Raw genomic sequence first — 26,134 nt, forward strand, 5'->3', positions numbered from 1 at the left:
GGAGACTTGGCATGATGCTGGGGCAGTGGTTTACTTCTTGAGAGCAATGAAAGATGGGGGGCATTCAGTGACATCAGCACGGCGCCATAAAGCGTTGATTTCCTTTTTTGCAAGAATGCAGGGCAGGTGTGACCCCACCAGCACATTCATAGTGAGAAAGGCGCTGAAATGGTGGCAGCGCCTGCAAGGTTCCCAGCCAGATGTGAGGCACCCAATAGGTATCGATATTTTGTCAGCATTGCTGGGTGCGCTGAGTCAAGTTTGTAAGTCTGCAGGGGAAGCGCTCCTCTTCAAAGCAGCTTTTTCACTGGTGTTCTATGGCGCTTTCAGGATTGGGGAACTGGTGGCAAAAAATAAAAGGGACTGGCACGGGGAACTGCAATTCAGTCATGTGAGGGTGCAGTGGGAATCCCTATTCATATCTATTCCCAAGTCTAAGACCGATCAGGAGGGTAGAGGGGACGGAGTAGTGTTGCAAAGGGCATGGGGGAGTGTTTGCTGCCCCATCGCCAATCTGGAGGCGTTCCTGGCACACAGGCCACGGGGGTCCATTACTGATGCATGATGATGGAACCCCGCTCACTACATTTCAATTCAGGAGGGCCATGGGTGTGGCCATTAAGGCGGCCGGTTTGGACCCAGTCAGTTTTGGGAATCACTCGTTCAGGATAGGGGTTGCCACCGAGGCAGCAGGCAGGTGGTTTTCCGGGACCGCAGTGCAGAGGATTGATAGGTGGTTCTCAGACTGTTACAAGTGCTATGTGTGGCTGCGAATGCTCTAAAGTTGGTTTCGTGTCACTCACGGTGGTTCTCTTTCTGATTGACTTGCAGTTTCCACATCCTGTACCATAGGGGGGAAGCTTGCATCGGTTCATCGTTTGTCAGCAGTGCTTAATTTGTGCCGGTGCTTAGCACCGGCACCTAATTATCAGGGCCGGGTCTACACACTCAGGTGCACGTAATTGATTTATACAAGTAATTTACTTGCTTCGCTAATGCTACGGGACTTGGCAGTGGCAAAACTCAAGTGTTTTACTTCCTGTCCGACTCCGGAGACACTGTCTGCAGACTGTATGACTTGCCACTCACACTTCACTTACTACTTCTGAGTTCTCAATGATCAGATTCTTTCTGATCCCACATACTGCTCGCTCGCGTTTTGCGGCTCGATTGTTGATGCATGCACTGTCCCGCTGGCCCAGTGGGCGCCGGGCGGGCGGGCAGGGCTCGATTGTGGTTCTCGGGGTTGGGGGCGGGGGCTGTACGCGGCAGCGTGCGCACTGCGCAGATTTATGGATTGATTGCGCACGCCACGCATTCAGTGCCACGCCCCAGCATAGCCGGACTTAGTCTTCGTGGTTCTTCGTTCAACGGCCGCTCACTGACACTCACTATTACCCGGCCGGACGACGTTGTGACTGAGCCTTGAGTTAGCCAGGGTCTGACAACAGCTGCTGCACCAGGTGAGAGTGAGACAGGGCCTCCTAGCAGGCCTAAGCCCTAATCAATCGGAGAAAGAGACAGTTAATGAAGCTGCGCAGCAGCCGGCAGTCAGTGCATAGAGAGAGTCCTAGACCAGTCCAGAGTGCCACAGCCACCCACGTCCCAGGTCCCACTCACAGTGCTCACTCAACTGATCCCCGCCACTGTCTCCGGCACCCGGCTGTCCCATTCTCAGTATCCAGTCCACTCCCAGCCAGTTTGCGAAGTGTGTTGCGGCCTGGGAGCACCTCTGACTCTGAGCCTCAACCTGGCCTGTGCGTGCCCTGGCTGAGCCGAAGAGGTAGAGATTCATGAATGATGAAGGAATCTCCAAGCAGGCAGGCCTAATACAGCAATGAGCAATCAATCAGTTAATAAAGCTGCGCAGTAGCCGGCAGAGTCCCGAGTCCCACAGCCACGTGACACGTCCCAGTGCCTGTCCCCCTTCCCAATTCCCATCCCATCCAGTCCACTCCCAGCGCGAAGTGTGTTGCAGGCGGCCGGGCGCTCCTCGCCTGTGAGCCTCAGCCTGACATGCCCTGGCTGAACCAAGGGGGTTCATGAACATGAATCTCTTCAAATGAAATCTCAATATATTCTTTCATTTGATTTTTCTGACTGATATGTTGATCATTGACTGGTGTGGTGTGACTGGACAGCTGTTAGTTCGGTGTCGGGTTGGGGGGTGGGTTGGGTTGGGTTGGCCGGTTGGGGCTGTGTGTGCGCGCTGATTTCTTTTCAGATTGCGCATTCGCCGTATGATGAGGTTAAGGTTGGGTTGGCCCAGCTGGGGCATATGTTCCGGTCTGTTTAGATTTCTGGTCTCTACTGTGCTGCAGCATTTTGGTTTTATACTTTCTTAGTACAGCGCTGACGATTTCAAGTGTTTGGTTTAGGGCCCCTAGGGGTGTGTTATTTTAAAGGTTTCAGTCTCTGGTGTTTTGGCCTCTGAAGTACACACGGACGGGTGTGTAGTCTGGCCCCTGCTCTGTCAGACCCCCCCCCCCCCATCCCAGGAAATGGAAATCTAAAATGATAATAATGTTGGTTATCATTTTAGTTTTTCTTTAACTACAGCTCGCAGAGCAGTGGGGTGACGCTCCTCCGCTTTAGCAGAGGAGCCACCGCTCAGCACCACGGCAATCGGCAGTCTCCCGTGCTGCCGCATTCGCAGTTTCCCCTCTATCTGGAGTTGCTTAAGCAGCAATTTGTCAGAGGTGAAGCCTCCACTGACTCTGTTGGTGTAAACCTTCGACCCAGTGTGGCCAGTCCACCAAGGGTCGCAGTGATGGGTGTCCCATCCTATGAGGCAGTGGATGGCTTGTGTCATTGTTTCCTACTTACCTTGGCCCTTTGATTCCTCACAGGGAACACGAACCGAGGTGGAATTCACACTGTGTTGCAGATTATTACATTGTTTAATGAGCCACATTTACATTTTGGTGCGTCAAGCAATTTAATTCTTTAGTTTTATTCCCATGGTACCCGGACAGACTTGGCGGCTCCTGGATTTCTCTGGTCCAGTGGCCCTGCATTTCCACATTCACTGCTCCCTGCCGTAGTGCAGCCCACGGAGTGGGGACACCACTTTCAGGGCCTTCTCCCCCTGTGCTGTTCAAAGGTCTCTAAACCAATTACTATGGAGGGAGAGGTTTATTTCAAAGATCTAAACCTTCATGCTTACCTGATATGAGGTGAGGACATCCTTATCCCGGTGGGGTGAAGGGAGAGTTAATTGTGTCTTCTTCCCAGTGCCTAACAAAATCTTCCATTGTGTTGCAGCAACAGCTCACCTTTTTGCTTTTCTCAGACATTTTGCTAGACCCCAACTTCAATTATGTTGTCACATAATAACTTAACAACTCTACCCCCAAGGAGGTGGTGCCCCTGGTGTGGCCCTCGTTGTTTCTCTCTCCCTACCCTTCCAGAGGAAGCAGTTCCCTGTAGGATTAAAGAGACATAATAATACCTTGGGGTGTCCTTTGTGTTAGATCTTTATGGTCTCGGGGGGGCAGTAAGAGTGTGGCATCACTGATGCAATGCAACAGTCAGAACCACCAGGTGACTTGAGGCAGGGCCGGCCGGTCACCGTGTGGTAGTGTAGGAATGAATGTCTTCCTCTCATAAGGCTGTATTGATTATAGATAGCTGAGGTCGAAGTTTCTTTGCATCAACCGAAAAAAGTATCCCACCTCTGGCAAGCAGTGCAAGGACCACACACGATATCTGCCGTGCTGTGCCTTCAACCGCCCAAACATCAGTGAGTTAAATGAAGTAAAAATCGTATTCTGGGCCTGATGGAAATGAAAATGGATTTCTGGTCATGAAATAGAAGCAGTTGGTTGTCACTTTTTTTTAAAAAAGGTGTCAGCAGTTTGCTTCAGCGAGTAAGGTGCCAAGTCAGAATGACAGTAAACTTGTGATCTGGGCAATCAATAAGGTGCTCCGATAACTTCAGCTTCATTACACTTATAATACGAAGCTATAGATCAGCGGCACATAAAATGTTGATAAAGAGGAGACGTGGGCACTTCTTCCGGAGGGCTCGCCAGCGCCTACAGTAGGTTCAATGTTTGTGCGCGTGTAATTTTTCAAAGAGGAAATTCGGTGTCGGATTGGGGGGTGGGTTGGGTTGGGTTGGCCGGTTGGGGCTGTGTGTGCGCGCTGATTTCTTTTCAGATTGCGCATTCGCCGTATGATGAGGTTAGGTTGGGCTGGCCCAGCTGGGGCATTATATGTTCTGGTCTGTTTAGATTTCTGGTCTCTGTACTGCAGCATTTTGGTTTTATAGTTTCTTAGTACAGCGCTGACGGTTTCAAGTGTTTGGTTTAGGGCCCCTGGGGGTGTGTTATTTTAAAGGTTTCAATCTCTGGTGTTTTGGCCTCTGAAGTACACACGGACGGGTGTGTTAGGTCTTTATGGTCTCTGGGGGCAGTAAGAGTGTGGCGTCACTGATGCAATGCAACAGTCAGCACCACCAGGTGACTTGAGGCAGGGCCGGCCGGTCACCATGTGGTAGTGTATGAATGATGAGCAGTACTGATGATGAGATGCACTGACCGGCGGCTGACTAGTATTATCCGCTGCTGCCGCCGCCAGCCATACACAGGCACACTGACTGTAGTACACATAGGTTTTTTTTTAACTGAAAACTTACTGGAAGTGAAACCCCAGCTTGCAATGCGTCGAGATAGACTGCTGCAGCCTGCTACTGATGATAGCTCGCCAAGCTCGTGGTGTATACAGCCTGCTGCTGCGAAGATTGGTACACGAGAGGAGGGTCATGGTCATCTGCATCATATAAGTGGTGGTTGGTTCAGGTCCATGAGGACTGCAAGACTCCCAAAGTCCCATGTTATCTATAGCACTACAGCAGTAGCGCGGACGCTATAGACAGCGTATGGCACCCATGTGGATTGCTGTTGATTCCACAGGGCAGGCTGATATTACTGTTTATGCATTGGGCATGCCATCATCATTCACAATGCACTGCCATTGATGGAGCGGCTAGAGATTCTCCACTCAGTGCTGCTGTGCACCATGGTGCAGTAGTGCCATGGTAGTGCTAATGAAAACCTGTCAGTGTCACTAAGATGTCTCAAGTTTGGGACTTTTTAGATGCCCCAGCTGGCCCTGCTGAATTGTGGGTGCAGAGCAAATTGCAGCTCCCTCCAAATTATTAAAGTGCTCCGCTAAAGGAGGCACATCATCTCTCTTAATAATATTGAGATACTCTGCTAAACAAGGCCCATATCTTTGTTCACATTTTTACAATGCACTGATTATCTGTATATGTATGTTTGTCATAACTGTGTAGATAGGTAGGTCAGAATTTCCATAGCAAGAGCGTTGTTGTTAATTCTGGTGGTGCTCAACGAATCTGCATAATGTTAATACACTTATCACCACCAGGCACCAGCACAGTGGGCACTGCACAAATCGATACTGACTAATCTAATTCAAAATGGCCCGGCCGGGGTTCAGTTAATATTAAACTGTCCCGCCCTGCCCTGTCCTCCATTCACAGATTCCTCCCTGGGCCCTGCTTCAGAGTGGCTAATAATGCTAAAGCTGGCAAAAAAGGGCCCCAGCCAGCCTGCCCTCGTAATATCCTCCATTCCTCCCCCCCTGCAGAGTGTCTAAAATCAAATGTTAAATCTGTGCAGGCTTGCAAAAAACGGCCTCATCTGTGTCTCGCTGTCGCTCCTCTTGCAGTCCTGGAAAATACCCGCTATCGGGGATGGCGCAGACTGCAGACAGGAAATTAGAACCTCAACCGAAGCTCTAACTGTGGGTGCGATGGGCCTGATGGCCTATGGCTCCATTGCCTGCCATTTGAGCAGTAACAAGTTGCAAATGTTATTATTATAAATCCAAGATCAGTATAAAAAATATGATGAGCCATATATAAGTAAATCCCATTAAAAGCAGGATGTTAAATAATCTGGTTGCCTTCTTTCCTGTACCAGGCAGTAAGTAAGTAGTTGCCTTGGTTTGTGCTTGTACATTTGTAATGTGTAATTGTGCCCAGTGTGCCTTAATATGTATTAAATAAAGAGATGATGTGCAAAAAGACTGACAGGAGTAGGTCAGCGTCAGCCATCAGCCTCGCAGTGTCCTCCATTAATTTGATTCGAACTTCAAAGCAATCTATAACGTGCGCCGCCTGAGCATTTGATTAAACAGGCGGCCCGTGAACTTTTCGTGCCACTGGCTTTCTTCAGTGAGTCGTGCGGATGTATTTTTCTCAAGAATTGTTTGCTTTTATTTATGGCGGAGACTGGCAGAGCTGCAGTTTGTGTCTACTAAGTAGACAAATACCTTGGGCTTCATGAAGTTTATTTATGCCTCTCTACTTTCTAAACTTCCTTATTACTAACAGCCGCAAAACAGAAGCATGGTAGCAAGAGGGAGGTGAGGTGAGGAATAACTTAGAAGATGCCAGTAGGGAGGAAAGGGTAGGAAGCAGAGAGAGAGAGACAGAGGTAAAGAGGGGTGAGGCCCTGAGGTCACATACCAAGAGAGAGATGACAGAGCAAGAGATGGGTGAGGAGAGAAGGAAAGATATATAGAAAGACAGGGTGTTGAGGGAGGGATAGGTAGACTAGAGAGAAACTAAAGTAAAGACAATAAGAGTTGGAGGTAGACCGGGGGGGCGTGGCGGTGAGATTTAGAGAGAAAAATAGAAGCAAGAGAGCGAATCCTGGGGACTTTGCTACATTATGCTCCCAAACAGGGCGTTACATATCTGTGATTGTTCAACAACTTTGAGCGATGTTTTTAATTTACAAGACTACAAGGTTATGGTGAAAATGTCTCTATTTTGCTCCGGAGAAAAAATATTTGTCTAGTGTGGCCTGCAACAAAACTGTAGTCCAAATTATCTACTTTAGGACTTCGTTTCTTACTCCCGAATGTCATTACATTGAAGTTTATTTATCAAATGTGTAAGTTTGATGATGTCTTAAATAAGCCTGCACAGGTGCTCAAGCCCGAACATAGATGTAAAGTTATCCCTCACTGATACACCCTAATAGTAGCTACAACACACAGCTGTTGCAGGAATCTCAACAAAGAATCTCTGCCAGCACAGTATCTCTGGGAGAGACTCGGGATAGCTTGCCGTTTCACATTAAACACAGGCCTACATGCTGCCTGCAAAGTGCCCTTTAGGCCTTGCTTAACCCAAGGCCGGGTCTGCATTTTGTCTCTGGGTAAGTCATTTTTTCCCCATTTCGAGGGATGACGGCTCACCTCGCTAGCCCATTCCTGAGATTGCCTTAAGTTAAAGTGCCAAGCCCTGGAGGTACCAAAGAAAACATACCGAATGTGACGGCAGGAGTAGGGTCCCTATACAACCTGTGTCTTCCTCACAGGACTCACTTTGCTTCAGAGACCTATGTTAAGCCATCTTGAATCATTACTGCTGTTTCGTAGAGCTATTCCTACATACATATCATTAACAAATAACAACTAGCAATGTCTCTGGTAGCCACTCAACTGTCCAAAGCATCAGCCGATATGCAGGTATTCTACCGCAGCACTGGATAGAGCAGGAAGTTGAGGCACTTGCAGTTGGTGAGTTTAGGATTGTGGAAAGATTTGGTTCATACAGTTGAGTTCACCAACACCATTCAACAAGCAGTGGGCTTCTAAATGCTCCACTGCAACATACCACCCTCTCACCACCTCCGCCGGAATGGGCAAGGCTCATTTGCTATGTTTGTCCTTAGTGTGTTTGCATTTTTCTCAATCTTATGACTTCATTCAGTGATGCATCATTGAGGGCAGCACCAACACTCTGAAAATTGTTCCAGCCCCACTGGCTTGGGTACCTTTCTTTGACATTTTCATGCTTTCTGGCCTGGTCCGGGTGCCTTTGTCTGCCGTTTCTATGCTTTCTGGCCTGGGTGCCTATGTGTGACTTTTCCATGCTTTGTGGCCTGGCTCGGTGCCTTTGTGTGACATTTCTATGCTTTCTGGCCTGGGTGCGTTTGTGTGACGTTTCCATGATTTATGGCCTGGGTGCGTTTGTGTGACGTTTCCATGATTTCTGGCCTGGGTGCCTTTGTGTGACGTTTCCATGATTTCTTGCCAGGGTGCCTTTGTGTGATGTTTCCATGCTTTCTGGCCTGGCTGGGTGCCTTTGTGTGACATTTCCATGCTTTCTGGCCTGGGTGCCTATGTCAGGTCATCATTTATGATTTACTATGCTTTGAAAGTTGATACAGCTAAATATGTAATGGAAAATATGTTGTGCACCATTTTGGTTTTTCTTTTTGCAAAATGTTTGAGGGGAGAATTCCCCTTCATGCAAACACCTCTGACAGTCATTAAGCTTGCTGTGCTCGTGTGCTATGCACCGTATGGGGGCTGGTGTAACAAAACTTGCCAGGGCTGCTTTGGGTTCCCAGACCGGCCCCGAGTGTCAATTAATTAATTTTTGTGAATCACAGTGTGTAACTAACCCTGCACACTGCCACCTCACCCTGCTTTTGTTATACCGGAAGCCAAAGCTTAAAATTGAGGCAAACTTTATAGACTTTGTGTCTCTTTCGAGTGAGCGCTGCCGGGCAGGCAGGAGTATGAGTTGGAAAAGGCCTGAATTTGGGTGGGCAAAGTAGGAGGAGGATCCATTTGGATTGTACTTGTAGTCAGTCATGGATGGTAATATATGTGCAGATGCAGAAATGTCTTTGATGCAAACTGCAAATAAATATTAATTGTGCATGTTACTTATACGAATTGACATCACACTTCGCACGTCTAGCGTGTTTTCTTTCACTTTGCTTCCCTAGAATGTCACACACTGGACAGAAGAAGATTTCAAGCTACTTCACAAAATTTAAGCCCAAAAATGATGAGGAGCCTGCAAGCAAACTTGCTAGAAAAGACCATGTACTTCCAGTGGATGAAGGGAACAAGGAAGATGAAGTGCGAGAGAAGGCACTAGATGAGAGTGACACCACTACTAGCAGCAGCGTTATCACCCCTACAGAAGAAAAGACACAAGATAGTCCTCTTAGAGATGAGCAGCATCATGCTGTGGAGATTGATACAGAGACAGAGGAAACACCAAGCACTAGCAAACAGTTTGACATATCACTGAAACCACATTCAGACAGAGTTTTTAGGAAAGGCATTCTTCCTAAATGTTGGAAACATGACCAAAAAATATATTTCCAACGCAAGCATCCGTGGTTAATTGTTAAAGGCCCTAACCTTGGCTGTACTGTGTGTCGCCAAGTCCGTGATCTTGGTGCTGAGAAATCCAGGGGAATGAAATTGTCCAAAGAATGGACTGAGCCTACTGTGAAGGCATATGGCACCAATATAGAACAGCAGCAGAAATCATTTAGGAAAAAGATTGGAGAACATGCACAAAGCAAGGCTCATATTACAACTTTAAAAATCTTAGGAAATGCATAAAAAGATCCTTTATTGAAAGTAACTGCAAAAGCGCAATCTTTACAAATGTCAGCAACAGCCAGAATATTCCGAGTAGCTTATAAGGAAGCAAAGCGGAACAGGCCAGCGTATGGTTTTGAAACCGAGATAGACTGCCACCAGTTGAATGGACTAGATATGGGGCAAATTTTGCACTCCAATGTAGCTTGCTCAAACATACAGCGCCACATAGCCTCAGAAATGAAGAGGAAGATATTTGCCAAAATTATTGAACTTTCCCCAAAAGTAAGTCTTTTACTAGATGAAGCCACTGCGTTAAATAGGAATAGTTCTTTAATTGTGTACATGCGAATGCAGCTACCTGGCATGGACTCCCCAGCTAATATTTTTGTTGACCTCATTGAGCTGAGTGATTTGTCAGCTGACGGCATAGTAAACAGTTTACTGTCTGCACTAAAAAAAATCCAGTTAACATAAGTGAGGACTTTCTCTCCAAATGCCTGGTTTCAGTTGCCTGTGATGGAGCTTCAGTGATGTTTGGCCGCCACAGTGGTGTTGTGAAGAGGTTGCAAGAAAAAATCTCTCCCAATATTGTAGCCTGGCACTGCTCAGCACATCGCCTGGAACTTGCCGTTCATGATGTCATGAAAGATATTGGCGCTAAAAATCATTTCAAAAACTTACTCGATAAGCTGTATTCTCTGTTTGTGACATCTGTTAAAAACCGTTTGGAGCTAAAAGAATGTGCAGAAGCTCTTGACATTCAGCTTTGCAGAATAGGTCGAGTGTTAGATACTCGTTGGGTTGCCTCAAGCTTCAGAACAGTGGAGGCTATTTGGAATGCTTATCCTGCTCTCTACAAGCACTTTACTAGAGCAGCTGATGATGGTTCCCGTGACAGTTCAACACGAAATATGTACACAGGCCTAGGAAGGCGGTTATCATCTATCCAGTTTGTTGCTAATCTTGGGCTCATGTATAATGCTCTTCAGGAGTTATCAGAGTTATCACTCGAGTTACAGAAACGTGAGTCTACAATCATTGATGCTCATCGAGCTATTTGTCGGCAAATAGCAGTGTTTGAAGCAATGGTAGACAGGCAAGGGAACCACTTCTCACAGTGTAAAAAGGGCATAGAAGAAAATATAGTCCAAGGTGTGATGCTGCACAAAGGAAAGACCACTGATAAAATCATTGAACAGGGACAGTTTTTTCGTAGTCTTGCAGAAAATCTAAGACATCGTTTGTTGTCTACAGGAGGTACTAATTCTACTGACAAAAAGGCTGAGTATGATACACTGATTAGCGAAGTGAAAGTTTTATACAAACAGTACTGGCCTGATGAGCTACCTGTTCTTTATGGTGAAAGTGATATTGAGTCTCTGTGTAAACGATTCAACATTGCCAGTCGAGAAACCATACGTGCTTACAGAGAGTTTAAGGAATCTGGAGGGAAAGAAATTAAAAGGCAGTTCAAGGAGCTTTTGATGGCCTTACACACTATCGCAATCAGTACTGCAGAATGTGAGCGGGGCTTTTCTCAAATGAATCTTATTTGCACATCTACAAGAGCATCGTTGCTGACTGAAACAACATGTTCTTTAATGTTTTTAAATCTTGTTGGCCCACCATTGAAGAGATTCAACCCCATCCCTTATGTTCAGTCATGGCTTGCAAAAGGACGAAGAGCAGCTGATGACACTAGGAGTAAAGCAAGGAAAGAGGAAGACTTGGAATGCACAAGCAATTTAAACTGTTTGTGGGCATTTCTAGAAAAATAGATGCTAGCCAATTCCAACTGACAAAACACGTGTCATTGCAATGTTTTGAAAAAGTTAGGCTTTACTGTGTTTGGATATTTAATTATTGTTCTAGTTTATATAGGTTATTTATTTGAAATTATAACACTTTGTTGACAGTGTCAATTTATTTAATATTTTGTTATATTTGTCTCTTCCTTTTTTTGGATGTTATATATATTGTCATATTTTATATATGTTATTTATTTTGTTTTTATGAGACAATACTTTTTCGTTTTTCATTTTAGAACATGTATGTATTTATTTGACTGTATTTATCTATATTTTAGTTTGAGTCATTTTGTCTTTATTTATTTATATTTTGTATGGTACTATGGTCATTTTGCACTAATGGGTATGACTTGAGATACAGAAATTCAAACTGCCCAGCCAGCCACTACCTATTCTTTTGGCTTGGGTACCTATAGGACTTTTCGGGGGAGTTAACATTTTTCTGTGCTTTGTTAATATCCAAATCTTTAATTAAAAAGTCATATTTGGAATATATATGCCTCTTTTCTAATCTCTGTCTTGTCTGTATGATGCAGAACTACATGCCAGGGAGTAAGTTATAGTAACCAGCCAAATTGTTAATCATCTTTTTTAATTGTTTCTCTAAAAGTAATCGCTTTAACGGCCGGAATACTAACTCTGCTCTTTATGAATCCCAAATCCCTTCGGCCACTGGAAGTGACAGTGACTCATTCAGGTGTATTTCATGATTTTATTCAGCTTATCTGTTCTGCTTTGACTAGTGTTTGTTTTCACAACATTTTGTTTTTTTTTGTCACATAATCTATGTATAAGTTGTATCTTTGATCTCATAGACTCTATTAAAAAGGGCATACCCTACTCAGTCATTTCCCCAAATCAGCACATAGAGCACTGGAATTGTCCCTTTTCAATGCATTATTGATTTTATCTAATTTATTCCAAAATTGTACTTTAAATGCACTTTTGATTTTATCTTTTTAAAACTTTTCACAGGGCAGGGGAACCTCCTATCAAAACCTTACTATGAGGAAGGCAGGCTCCCTTGCTTAACTCATCTGACTTTTCGCAGTGCCAGTTGAGGATGTGGGTGGAGCTAATAGAGGAAGTGGGTGGAGCCAGTGGAGGAAGTGGGTGGAGCCAAAGAAAAGTGGGCGTGGCCTCCGACAAAGATTTGAGCACCTGCAGTTCAAATTTTACAAATTAAGCACTGCCCTGGGCTAGCCTTGGGTGCTCGTGACCCCCCCTATCAAGGTGGATCAGACATTCCTGCTTCCCTGGCTCAGATAAGGCTCTGGAGATGCAGCCCTTCCGGTCACGTGATTCAAGGAGGCACACATGCGCGTGTTATCACTCCAGGGCAGGGGCACTGTTTTAAAAGGCGACATCCTTGTCGAATGCAAAATAGATTAATCATTAATTAGGGGGTTAGAACGCTGTTCACAAGGTTGGTTGTATAATCAACAGGATAATCTTTCGGATTCATTCAGCCCGGTGCAGGGACCCGTTCGAGGGTTACTGAAAACCCCAAAAGGACAATTGATTCTTTGTGTAATGCAAGCCATGTGTTGAATTGGAAAAATTCCCAGAGTGCCTGCTTGTTTCTGAGAAGTGCCAGTACTCTCCAACCAAAAATATCAGGTCACTCTTGAAAAGTGCCAGTACACAGTACCGGACAGTAGTGGCCCATTTAAAGCACCGCTGCAAACTCATTTAATGAAGGCTGTTCTTCCACTGCTTTCCTGGTGCTGTGGGCTAGGGTTCAATAAACGACCCTCACCCCGAGTCCTCACCTAAAGTGCTGTGGTGGCAACTGTAGCACAAGCATTGGCATAGCCAATAGGTCTCGCTTTTGAGACCTTATAAGTGTTTAGCCATGCAACAGTTGCATAACTAAATACTTATAAGGTCCTAAAAGCGAGACCTATTGGCTATGCCAATGCTTGTTTGTTTATTACTGCTCTGTACTAATGGTGGCACCCGTGCTTTAGCTTAAACATCTTAAGCTAAAGTCGGGTGCCGAGATTGCTTCAAAAGTAAAGAATTATCTATTTCTTTACTTTTGAAGCAATCTCAGCACCCAACTTTAGCCTAAGATGTTTAAGCTAAAGCACGGGTGCCACCATTACTACATAGAAGTAATAAACAGGAAAAAAAAAAACTGGCTCACGGAGAACATCAGACCGGCCGCGAAATTGAGGCGCACGCGCCCGTGCACATGCACTGCAGCTCCAGGCTGCAGTGGTAGCACTTTTTTGAGCCCTCACAAAAATTCTCGCCAGACCAGCGCATGCGCTTGGTCAGGCGAGACCTAAAAAACAACGGTGAGTCAGGGGAGAAGCCGTGGGTGCCAGGTTCAGCAATTTGAAGAAATGCTGAATTAAAATGAATTATTGGACAATTGCTCTATTGCATGTGTTATTTGTACGAACTACGTGTTTTCCGGTACCTCAAGCCTAATTTAGTGTGAGCCTCACACGTTTTCTGACATTCTAGGTACCTCAAGTATCACAAGTTCAGGGAGTCTCACACTTTTACAGGTAGTCTCACTCCTGGTCACAAGGGTTGATGGTGAAACGCAGACACTAGGATGGGGGCGCGCATTTGGATCACAAGTGCCTGTGCATGGTCCATTACTACTACGAACTGCGGGCCTGATTCACAAAGGTACCTTACACTTTTGAGCAGTTCACACTGTTGAGTAAGTTCGCTACTTTTGGCTATTCACAAAATCCAAGTTTAAGTTACTACTAAAACAAGCTTTGGCAAAATCAAGAGGTCTCGCCTATGCAAGAGCTATTGGGTTTGCCAATATGTTTTAGCCAGTTTCTACACAGCGTGGCTGCTGTTCAGCATGGCTAAAAGTTAGTGGGGTAAAGGAGAGTGACGTGGAGTGTCACAAAGTAGAGTAGAGTGTTATGGACTGGCGTGGAGTGGCATAGAGTAGAGTTGAGTGGTGTATTGTGGAGTGAAGTGAAGTGGACTGGCGTGGAGTGCTGTGTCATGGATGGCATAGAGTGTTGTAGAGTGGAAGGGCATAGAGTGGTTTAGAGTTGAGTTGCATAGAGTGAAGTAGAGTCTCAGAGTGGAGTAGAGTGTTAGAGTGGAGTGGCATAGAGTGGAGTGGAGTGGTGTAGAGCAGCGCGGAGTGCCGTAAAGGGTGTTGCGTAGAATGGGAGCAGAATAATGTAGAGTAGAGTTGCGCAGAGGAGATTGCAGTGGAGTGGTGTGAGAAGTTGGCCTGGTATATGCTGGTCACTAGTTAAAGTGACCTTGCACCAGTACAATTCGACTCTTATGGTAGATAGGTAGATAGGTTTAAGACAACATTTTAAAGAAAGCTATCCTAGTGGTAGCTGTGGAGAACAGCCTTCAGGCTAAGTCTCAGAGGAATGTAAAGCAGCTTGTTTTACCTTATAATCTCTTGAATCACTAAATTAAAGGACACCACACAGGTATATATATAACATATATATGTATTTATTACTAGACACACTCTACTAATCACTTTATGAGATTAGATGTCGAGGACATATGCACAAATCAACATTTCACAACAAATTAAGCACTGATATGGCTGGGGCCCTAGGGGCGTAGAAGACCATATACTAAAAAAGAGGTATAAGAAGAACGACTTGAGAAGGGAGAAGGCCTATGGTCTTCAGAAGCGCTGGGGCCTCACTAATCTACCCAAGGCAGGTAAGTAAAGGACCCACGGGAGACGCATGCAGTGTGAGAACACAGCCGAGGATCCCAATAGACTTCAATGGAGCAAGTCGCGGTTGGAATTTTAAAGTTTTAGGATACTTCGGGAGAGTCTACAAGCAAGTCTCTTACAGGGTAAGTAGTTCTAGAGCCAACACACACAGGAGCACCGGAGAACTCGAGTTACCTCACCCAGGGAAGCCGGGTGCATAGGTGTCTTTTGGTATCGGGTCGCGGCGTCGTTTTCAATGGGAGCCAAAGAAGACTTGCTGCTTGTGAAGACAGGAGAAGTGTCCGGTGGAATCCAAGGCTGGATTATGAAGAAAGAAGACCTGAAAGCAGTGGAGACTGTGTTAAAAGTCACTTGCCAGTGACCCGGGGCCAGGAAGTCGGGTGATTTCAGGTGATCATAGGTGTCTTGACTCTTCAGCCACGAGGTCCAGGAGGTGTTGACGACAACCAGGAGCTGGATTCGGAGTGTCCCATAAAGTTTGCAGCTTACTGCGGTGTCAGAAACCAGATTGGAGCCAACAAGCCTTGGCAACAGCAAGTCTCATTGGAAGTGAAGAAAGTCAGCGGTGCAGACCAGCAAGGTCTGAGGGACTCACCCAGCAAGGGTAAGTCAGGGCAGGCATGGGACAACCAGGGGAGCCCTTTGGTGCTGTAGAAAAGTCTTCAGGGGACCCACAAGCCAGCCGGCAAGGGATCGCAATGATGCCTCATGAGGATTCATTTCACAGAAGCCCACGGTCACTTGGGACAAGGTAGGCCTCTGATTTTTAACGGAAATCCTGCTGGAGGCTTGGACCACATGTGGTCCAAAGCACAAGTTCGTAGAACATCGTGAAGGGGTTGCACTTGACAATAGTGCACGGTACCCGGGTATTGCTGTTCCTCGTCACTCGTGAGGTCTACTCGCCTCAGCTTTGCTTGGAACTCACAATGGCTGTCGAGAAGTCAGGAAATCTACTTCCAGGGCTGCATGGACTTCGGACTCCGGCGGGAGCGGGAAAGTCTGCGACCGTTGATGCAAAGTTTTGGTGCCTGCCAAGCAGGAGAGTCACTCCTTGACTCCAAGGGAGATTCTTCAGACTTCCAGAGGTAGTGGAACATTGAAGGTCCAGGATTCTTCTTCAGAGCGTCGTCCAGGGATATCTAGTTTGCAATGGCAAGGGTTCCCTAACTTATACTACAAGGAAGGGAGGGACTAGCTCTATGACCACTCCTATGGGAGTGTCAGGGGAGTGGGTTGCTAAACCCACTTCCCTTTGTCCAGTTTCGCGCCAGAGCAGGAGCTGGTAGCCCCTGAACTGGTTTGACCTGGCATATGCACAGAGGAGCCTACTGCTCCCCCAGGGCAGGACTTCAAAGCACTCTAGGAGTGCACCCACCCAGCCCCAATACACTAAATCCTGTCTGGAAGGTAGTTACACCTCCATGTGACAGGATGCCTATTGTTGGGCCTCCTCCACTGCGAGTTTCGGTCAGCAGCAGGAGGGCAGCCCATGGTCTGTGCTGGTGGCATCCATTTTGTGATGCCAGGGCTCTTCAGGATTCTACTGTGTTTCCACAGTGGGTACATGTCTATCCCTCTAGAAGGGTGGGATCATACTCCCACACCAGTTACTGGTGTGGGGGTATGATTCCAAAGCGTTTGACACCAAACACAACATGTTTTGATGCAGCCATCCCAAAGTTGGCATTTTCCGCTAGGTTATAATGCACTTAAGAGTATATGGTTTAACCACATCCACAAACAGCTACAGAGAATAGACTCTGAGAGCTGCAGAGGGGCCCTGCTCAGGCAGAGGCACCCCCTCACATGGAAACCAAGCACTCTGCCGTCAGGATTGATAGGGCCTGCCTTAGGGGTGACTGATAGGTTTATATGTGTGTGGAAGGTGAGATATAGGAACCTATACCTCAGTGAGGAGTGCTAACACTACCTCACCCAGGCTGCAGTAGCAGGCCTGTGGGTCAGATTTAGTCTGCTTCCCAGAGGTGGCACAATACAGGCTTCAGCCCCTGGTAGGCCTGTGAAGTACCTATGCCCTTGGTACCTAAGGTACCATATACTAGGGGCTCATAAGGTACCACAGTATCCAATCACTAGTGCATCTAATATGCACTTCAAGTTGTTTAGAGAGAACAGAGAGGCTGGGGCCCTGATTAGCAGGGACCCAGCCAGACTATAGCCAGAAACCAGTGTAAACATCAGAAAAAAAGTGGGGGCAACATAAGGGCAGATCCTACTCTCCTACAAGTGGCATACAGTGGAGTAATGTAGGAGAGTGGAACGGCATACAGTAGAGTAGAGTATTGTAGAGTCAAATGGCGTAGAGTAGAGTGGAGTGGCATAGAGTGTCAGGGAGTTGAATGGCACAATGTGGAGTGGCAAGGAATAGAGCAGTGGAGTAAAGTAGAGTGAAGTAGGGTGTCCTAGAATAGAGTGGAATAAAGTGGCATGGAGTGGCATAGGGGAAGCTGCGCAGAACGTTGTAGAGTGGAGTAATGTTGTAGAGTGGCATAGAGTGGAGCAGAGTGTTGTAGAGTAGAGTTGCATAGAAAGGAGAAGAGTGTCACAGAGGGGAGTAGAGTTTAAGGAGTTGAGCGTCGTAGAGTGTAGTGTCATAAAGTGGCCTAGAGTGAAGTGGCATAAAGTACAGTGGTGCAGAGGAGATTGACATAGAGTGCAGTGGCGTAGAGTGCATTGGTTTTGAGTAAAGTGGTGTAGAGTGCATTGACATAGAGTGCAGTGACATTAAGTAGACTGCAGTGACGTAGAGTAGAGTGGTACAGAGTAGATTGCACTGGTTTAGCGTCCAGGAGCATAGAGTGCAGTGGCATAGAGTAGATTGTTTCAGAGTAGAGTGAAGTGGTGCAGGGTAGAGTGGGGTGGTACAGGGTAGAGTGCAGAGGTGTACAGTAGAGTGGCATTAATGGCAGTGGCGTAGAGTAGAGTGGTGTAGAGTGAAGTGGAGTGCAGTGGTGCAGAATAGATTAGAATGGCGGGGAGTGATGTAAAGTGTAGTGGCAAAGAGTTAAGTGGTGCAGAGTATAGTTCAGTGGCCTAGAGGGCAGTAGCATAGAAATGCAGTGGCATAGAGTGCACTGGTGTAGAGTAGAGTGCTGTAGAGTAGAGTGGTGCCAAGTACAGTAGTGCAGAGAGCAGTGGCATATAGTACAGTGGTGCAGAGTAGAATAGAGTGGCATAGAGTGCAGTGACATAGAGTTCAGTGGAGTAGAGTGGCTTAACATGCAGTGGCGCAAAGTGCAATGGTGCAGAGTAGAGTGGTGTTGAGTTCAGTGGCAGAGAGTGCAGTCTTGCAGAGTAGAGTGTCATAGAGTGCAGTGGCATAGAGAGCAGTGGTATAAAGTGCAATGGTGTAGAGTAGTGTAGCGCATCCGTGGCCTGTGCAGGTAAGAGCGGTGGGGCGGAGTAAGTGGGGTTATTGACGGACGACGACAATTTAATTTTCCCTCGTCGTCGTCTGTCCATACTGCCCCCCACCTGGCCCCACCGCTCTTACCTGCACGGGTGGCGGCTGGTGTAGCATGCAGAGGCGTTGCACGCAGTGGTGTGGCGCACAGTGGCATAGCATGAAGTGGCGTAGAGTGCTGTGGTGCAGAGCAGAGTGGTGTTTAGTTCAGTGGCAGAGAGTGCAGTGGTGCAGAGTAGAGTGGTTTTGAGTTCAGTGGCAGAGAGTGCAGTCTTGCAGAGAAGAGTGTCATAGAATGCAGTGGCATAGAGTGCAGTGGCGTAAAGTGCAAAGGTGTAGAGTAGTGTAGCGTGCAGTGGCGTAGCGTGAAGTGACCTACAGTGTTGCAGAATAAAGTGTAGTGGCATAGAGTGCAGTGGTGCAGATAAGTTGGCATGAAGTGAATTGGTTTTGAGTAGAGTGGTGTTGAGTACATTGGCATAGTGTGCAATGGTTTAGAGTAGAGTGGCGTAGAGTAGAGTGGCGTAGAGTAGAGTGGCGTAGAGTGCATTGGTATAGAGTGCAGTGGCAAGGAGTAGATTGTAGATTGTTTCATAGTAAATTGGAGTGGAGCAGGGTAGAGTGCAGTATGTATGTATGTATGTATGTATGTGTTTTTGTAAAGCGCACTGCTGCCGAGGCGTCGTGGCGCTGTAGACCACTGGGGAACCCGTCCTGGCTATCCCTGTGAGATGGTCCCTCCTGGGTATCTCCAAGGTGAAACCAGGCATCCCCGGCGAATGTGGGGGGCCGTTGTGGAGATGAGGCAAGCTAATGCCCAGAGTTGCCGAGTGTGATCCCTGGTTAGAGTGGGCACCGAGGCGAGAATTATCGAGTCCGCTGACCCTGGTCTACGACCCTGCCGCGTCGGGAATTGAACCCTGGTCCCGGGCCGTCCTCTGCTTCCGGGTCTGCCGCCTCTAACCAGTGAGCCACACTACTCCACAAAGTGGCATAAAGTAGTAGTGTAGAGCGTTGTGTAGAGTGCTGCAGAGTAGAGTACAATGACGTAGAGTGAAGTGGCACAGAGTGGAGTAGAGTGGGATAGAGTGCAGTGGCATAGAGTAGATTGTTTCAGAGTAGAGTGAAGTGCTGTAGAGTGGAGTAATGCAGGGTAGAGTGGAGTGGCATAGAGAAAAGGCATAGAGTGCATTGGAGTAGAGCGCATTTGCATAGAGTGCAGTGGTGCATAGTAGAGTAGTGTGGCCTAGACTTGAGTGGTGTAGAGTGCAGTGGCAACAAGTGCAGTGGTGTACAATAGAGTTGGGCAGAGTGCCCTGGCATAGAGTACAGTGGTGCAGAATAGAGTAGAGTGCTGCAGAGTAGAGTAGTGAGGCGTAGAGTGAAGTGGCACAGAGTTCAGTGTCATAGAGTGCGATGGTGCTTAGTAGACTAGAGTGTTGTGGCTTAGACTGTTTTGGCATAGAGTGCCTTGGAGTAGAGTGGCATAGAGTAGAGTGATGCAGAGCAGAGTGGAGTAGCATATAATGCAGTGGCACAGAGTAGAGTGGTGCAGAGTAGAGTGGCATAGAGCTCAGTGGTGGAGAGTGCAGTTTTGCAGAGTAGAGCGTTGTAAAGTACAGTGGTGTAGATTAGAGTAGAGTAGAGTGCAGATGCATAACACAGGCCCCTGTAACCCCTATGGTGGGCCCAAGCCCTCTGGAACTGGGGGGAGTCAGCCCAATGACCAGGAATATCTGTAGGATAAGGCAGACTCAGGGGCCCTCATCACATTCTACACAGGGTGGCCCCATCATTTTGCGTTACCCACTGGCCATGATGGCCATCTCACAATGGATGGAACACTATCTGCTAAACATACTCAACTTTAAAAAAAACCCTTTACAAACTCTGTATTTTGTGGAGCTCACACAGTTTTGAGAAAAACCTGCAAGTCTCCCCCCCCCCACTGTACCACCAGACACTGCGCTGCCCTTTGATCTCAGAGTTGGTTGTGGAATACTGTACTGCATGGGTCCTGGTCAGTAGACCGCTGACTCTGTTCTCATGATTGGACCCACTGTATCCTTCTAACCATGTATCCACTATTAATCCACTGCTTTCAATGGTGCATCAGAACACAAAATTGTTAGAGTATCAGGGGTTCCACAACAAGCAATGATTTCATCCTGGGTATCACATTTAAGGAGAATCACCTTACCTTGGGGCGCCTCTCAAAATTCACCCACCTAGTCTCCTTCGCCTCCGTTGGAGGAAGTAATTTCATTGGGATCACTTGAACCAAAAGGCCATTCGCATTTGCTGTACCTCTTATATATATTATATTGATTCTCTCACACACCCTCACTTTGTCCCTCACCCACAAAAATGTTTGGGGCAAGATGTAATTTCATCTGGTGTTAAAGTGACAGAGGTTCAATTGTGGTTTCCAGGAGCATTTTCAAGCAATGTATGGTTGTCAGGGTGCACTGGGGGGGATGTAATAGCGTGGAAGAGTTTGGTGTGGTGTGTCAGAGATTTGTTCCAATCATGCCGTGACAGACATGCTGCAGAAGCAAGGTGTGCATATGTCAGACAGATGCTTATTGGATTGTTATAGTTACAAACATTTCATAGCTGTCTTAGTGAGGTCTTTCTGAGGCACATTAAGACTGAAGGCGGGTGGATGTAGTGTGGAGGTCTATGCAGCTCAATAGCCAGGTGAAGGAAGCAGCCGTGGTGTAGGAACGCTTTGTATTGAGAGGTGCCCATGGAATCTAGTATACAGGATGAATCCTGGGTGCTTCAGTGCAGTCAGGGGGCAACGGCCTACTGTTCAGAGCTCTATGGAAGGAAAGATGGTCCTGGATTGTGTGGATGCCTCCACACTTTTACAGTTTGGACTAAGTAAGAGGGGGCTCTCGGACAGAGCTGTAGTGGCGAGAAATCTGTTACAAGCTGGGTATTGAAGTGTAGGATACAGCATTTACAACGCTGTCATTACATCGCAAGACTATTACAACGCGGTCGTGAGAACGACTGCGTTGTTAGTACGCAATGCATTTACATCGCAAGTCATTACAACGACTGGCTGTAGGGGGCGCTGAGGTATTGGAAATTAATGCCAACACCTTCCCTACTGTTGCACAAACTTGAGTAAGAATAGTAAATATTACTATTCCTAAGTCCAGCGCGCCCCCTACAGCAAGTCATTCTAATGACTTGCGATGTAAATGCATCGCGTACTAACAACGCGGTTGTTGTAACGACCGCATTGTAAAAGCACGCGATGTAGTACATCGCATTGTAATGTACTATATTCTTGAAGTGTAGACTTTCTCAGTGCTGGTAGGTTCACAACTACTTTTGTATGTGTAGGAGAGTAGGATCTGCTTCACATGGGTACCCCCACTTTTTGCTGGTGTTTCACTGTTTTTCGACCTTAGTCTGGCTGTGGCCCTGCTAATCAGGACCACAGCCTAGCTGCTTCCTCTCTAAAATGGTTTGCATGTACATTAGGTACATATCTAATTGGATTCTGGAGTGCCTTAAAAGCCCCTAGTATATGGTATACTATGTACCTAGGGCATAGGTACCTCAGAGGCCTACCAGGGGCTTCAGCATGTATTATGCCACCCCTGGGAAGCACTCCAAATGGCACCACAGGTCTGCTACTGCAGCCTGGTTAAGGGTGTGCTTGCACCCCTTACAGTGGTAAGGGCTACCTAAATCCACACATATATACAGACACATGTAAACCTATAAGCCACTCCTATGTCAGGCCTTGACAATCCTGAAGGCAGAGTGCTTGGTTTTATGTGAGAGGCTGAGCCCCTCTGCAGCTTTCGGAAATACTTCCTTATGGCTGTTCTGAGATACAGCCATACCATATACTCTTAAGTGCATTATAACCTCGCGGTAAATGCTAACTTTGGAATGGCTGCATCAAAACATGTCGTGTTTGGTGTCAAACTCTTTGGAATACTACCCCCCCCCCCCGCCAGTTCTGGCGGCGGGGGTAGCATTCTACCCTTCTAGAGGGAGAGACATGTTCACACTGGCTAAACCTGGTAGGACTTTCCTGAGCCCTGGCATCACAAAATGGATGCCTCTGCCACAGACACGGGTCTGGCCTCCTGCTGCTGACCGAAACTCCGGCAGGGGAGGCCTGGACAATAGGTTTCCTGTCGAAGGAAGGTGTGACCACCTCCCCAGACAGGCAGATGTGTTTATTGGGGCTGGGCGGGAGCACTCTCTGGTTCCTTGAAGTCCTGCACTGGGGGCACGGTTGCTGTCCCTGTGCATAGCCCAGTTCAAACCGGTTGCAGGGCTACCTGCCCCTGCTCTGGTTCGAAACTGGACAAAGGAAATGTGTGTAACCACCCCTCTTTCCAGGCCCACCCATAGTTGGGGCCTTAGAGTTAGTCCATCCCCTAAACTTACTATAAGTATAGGAATCCAGTCCCTAGGACTTTAGATTACCATGGACGAAACTCTGCTACAGATATCCTGGACCTTCGACGTTCTATCCTGACTAGAAGGCTGACGAAATCTCCCTTGGGGTCAAGGAGTGACTCCCCTGCTTGGCAGGCACCAAAGAAGCAACTGACCGGTCTGCATCGCTGAAGCTCCCGTCAGACGCCGAAGACTTTGCATCACCAGAGGTAGATTTCCAGACTTCCCCAAGGCTACCCTGAGTCCACAGCAAAACTGAGGCCCGTGGCTATCGTGGGAGACGTGGAACCGTGACCCCTGGACACCATGAACTTTTGCAGCAACACTATCTTCCTGGTCCTTTTCGAAGTTGTGCTTTGGGCTTCGAGTAGCCCCAGCCTTGAGCACCTCCTGCACTGAAGATTGTTGGCCTCCACTCCACGAGTGACCCGTGGGCCAGTGCAAGTGCGATCGCTCGAGGCTCCTTCATGATCACTAGCCCGTTGGCTAGCAGGTCCCCATGAAGGCAACTCCTTTTCTGCTTGAGCTTTCCTGGTTGCTCCAGATGTGCCCTGACTTACCCTTGCTGGGTGAGTCCCTCAGACCTTGCTGGTCTGCACCGCAGTCCTTTCTCTAAATTCCAGTGACTTGCTGTTGTTGCCAAGGCTTGTTGGGTCCATTCTGGTCGCCGACACCACAGCACTCGATAGACTTTGTGGGACAGCTCGAATTCGGCTCGTGGACTTCGTTGACGCCTCCTGGGCCTCGTGGCTGAAGAGTCAAGACACCCATCAACTCACCTGGAGCACCCGACATCTGTGGGCATTGGTCCATCCTGCCCTAGGTCACTGGCAAGTGACCCAGACTCTGTCCCCTCTGCTTTCAGGTTACTTCCATCCCAGATCCAGGCGTGGATCTCTCCGGACACTTCTCTTCATGGCAGCAGCAGTTCGTTGCAGGCTCCCATTGAAATCGACAACGCGACCCGACACCAAAAGACACCTATGCACCCGGCTTCCCTGGGTGAGGTAACTCAGGTACTCCGGTGCTCTCGTGGGTGCTAGCCCTAGAACTTCTTAAGTCCAAAAGGGTTTGGTCCTGACTCGATTAGAAGTGTCCCTAATCTTTAAATTTCCAACCGCGACATTGCCCATAGAAGATAACGGGCACCCGCGGTTGTGTTCTCACACTGCATACAGTCCCCGTGGGTCCCCTGTGTCACTACCTTGGGTGGTTCCTTGGGATCCCAGCAATTCTAGAGGCTATAGGCCTAGTGTTTATTCAAGTCGTGGTTCTTATACCACTTTTTTGAAATATGGTTTGGTACGCCCCTAGGGCCCAAATGTGTATTTGTGCTATTACTGATGATTGCTATCTTGTAACTTAAGTACTTCGAAGTCTCATAAAGAGACTAGAGGGGTGTGTGTTAACCTAAATACATATATTTTAAATATATGCCTGGTGTGGTTGTCCTTTCATTTGATCATTCAAGAGATTATAGACTGGTAAAACAAGCTGCTTTACATTCCTTCAAGACTTAGCCCGAAGGCTGCTCTCCATAGCTACCACTAGGATAGCTTTCAAATAAGGTTGTCTTTTTTTTTTTTTTTCTGTTTGAAAAGCTTTATTCAAGAAAGAATAAATACAAAGGCATCAGCCGCAATATAAGAAACAAACAAATGGAATAATTTACATTAAACAAGCTGATGTCATTAAGAAAAATAGAAACAAAGCAATTTATAAATTTTTAAGGAAAGATGGGACAGGAAGGGGGAAAAGGATGATCAGGAAAATAAGGGGGGAAAAGGGGAAAGGCAAAAACATGTTATATAATAAAAGATCCTAAAACCTTGCTATAAAGAAGGAATGAAAGCTGTAGGCATTGCAACAATCAAAATGATACACAGCAAACCCAATAGTGTCATAACCCAATCTGATATTTAAAGTAGAAGGAGGAGGAGTAACCCCCTCAAGGTGGTTTAAAGTTTTCCGAAGTGATGGTGGGAACATTCCTTGGGGCCATCCGGTCTAAGTATGTGGTGAGAGGTAGCCAAAAAAGATCCCTGTTATGTGAAGGATTACAGAGGGAAGCAAAGGCCGTATCTAGTCTGTGAAAGTGACACAAGGAATTCCACCAGTGACGGATGGAAAGGTTAGACAGGGTTTTCCAGTTAGAGGAAATGTGTTGAAAGGCGAGAGCGAGCATGAGGTCAAAAAGACCATGAGAGCATAGAGGGAGATTTAAAGAATCAGATAAACTGCCTAAAAAGAGAGTAGAAATTGAGTATGGAGAAGGGAGAGTGAAAATACGAGAGATATAGAGCCAGACTTCCAGAATTGGGAGACAGAAGGACATAAAAACAAGAGATGAAAAAGATTAGCATTGGGGGCAGAACAAGTCCAACAGTTAGAATCAGAAGAGGAAGAAAAACGGGCTAGAGAGAGTGGGAAGAGATATAGTCTATGATATAAGTAGAATAAAGATTGAGTAAGAGAGGCCGAACGAGATATTTTCAAAGATCTAGACCAAAGCTTGTCCCATAAGGCGACGGGCCAAGCACAACCCAAGTCTTCTTCCCAAGCAAGTTCTAACTTAGTTTTAAGGCGCTCTGGATTAGGGAATGAAAAGAATTTGTAAATGAGAGAAGCCATGGGTAAGGTTAAGAGAATTTTAAGAAGAGGTGCTTGAGATAGCGAAGAAGGGGAGGGGGGAAGAGAGTAGAAAACATCCAGAATAAGCGCCATTAGGACAGCAAACTTCTGGAAGAAGGAGCGCGGACAGTGAAAAGTCAGTTGAAACTGTGGAAAAGAGCAAGGGGATGCTCCGTCAAAAAACTGGTTCACCCAAATGATGCCCATCGATCTCCAAGACTTCCAGAAGATGGGTCTGTTTTTTATTAGAATAAGGGAGTTATGCCAGACAGTGGAGTTCAAGAAGGACTCTCGAGTAGTAGACGTAGGGTTGAAGAGTGGCTTTAGAAGAGAAGAAGTATGTTTAAACAAGGGAAGAGCCAAGTGTGAAACCCTAGCAGAAAAGCGAATAACCTCCTCAAAAGAGAAGGGTAGTAATAGTGTATGTTCGATGGAGAGCCAAAGAGGAGCAAAAGCAGAAGGGACAGGAGCAAGCCATCTAGATGCCTGGCGAAGGGAAAAAGATTTATAATACATACGGAAATCTGGAAAGTTGACCCCACCATTGGCCTTCGATTTACGGAGTGAAGCCAAAGAGATTCTAGATCGTTTCTTGTTCCAAAGGAAGCGAGACAAACAAGAGTCTATACGTTTAAAGAAAATTGCGGGGATATGGACCGGTAACATAGAAAGAACATAAATTAAAATAGGAGCGATCATCATTTTGATGGAGTCTAATCTCCCCCACCAAGAAAGAAAAAGAGG

General features: G+C 46.8%; 1 protein-coding gene across 1 annotated transcript; it reads left to right on the top strand.

The window, feature by feature from the left end:
* Positions 1-9,177: 9,177 nt before the first annotated feature.
* LOC146796721 (E3 SUMO-protein ligase KIAA1586-like) lies at positions 9,178-11,171 on the top strand. Its single transcript, XM_085630229.1, has one exon. The coding sequence runs from the start codon at positions 9,924-9,926 to the stop codon at positions 11,169-11,171; it is 1,248 nt and encodes a 415-aa protein (XP_085486355.1). The 5' UTR covers positions 9,178-9,923.
* The last annotated feature ends 14,963 nt before the right edge of the window (positions 11,172-26,134 follow it).

This window comes from Triturus cristatus, chromosome 10, assembly GCF_964204655.1.
Source record: "Triturus cristatus chromosome 10, aTriCri1.1, whole genome shotgun sequence".
NCBI lineage: Eukaryota > Metazoa > Chordata > Amphibia > Caudata > Salamandridae > Triturus > Triturus cristatus.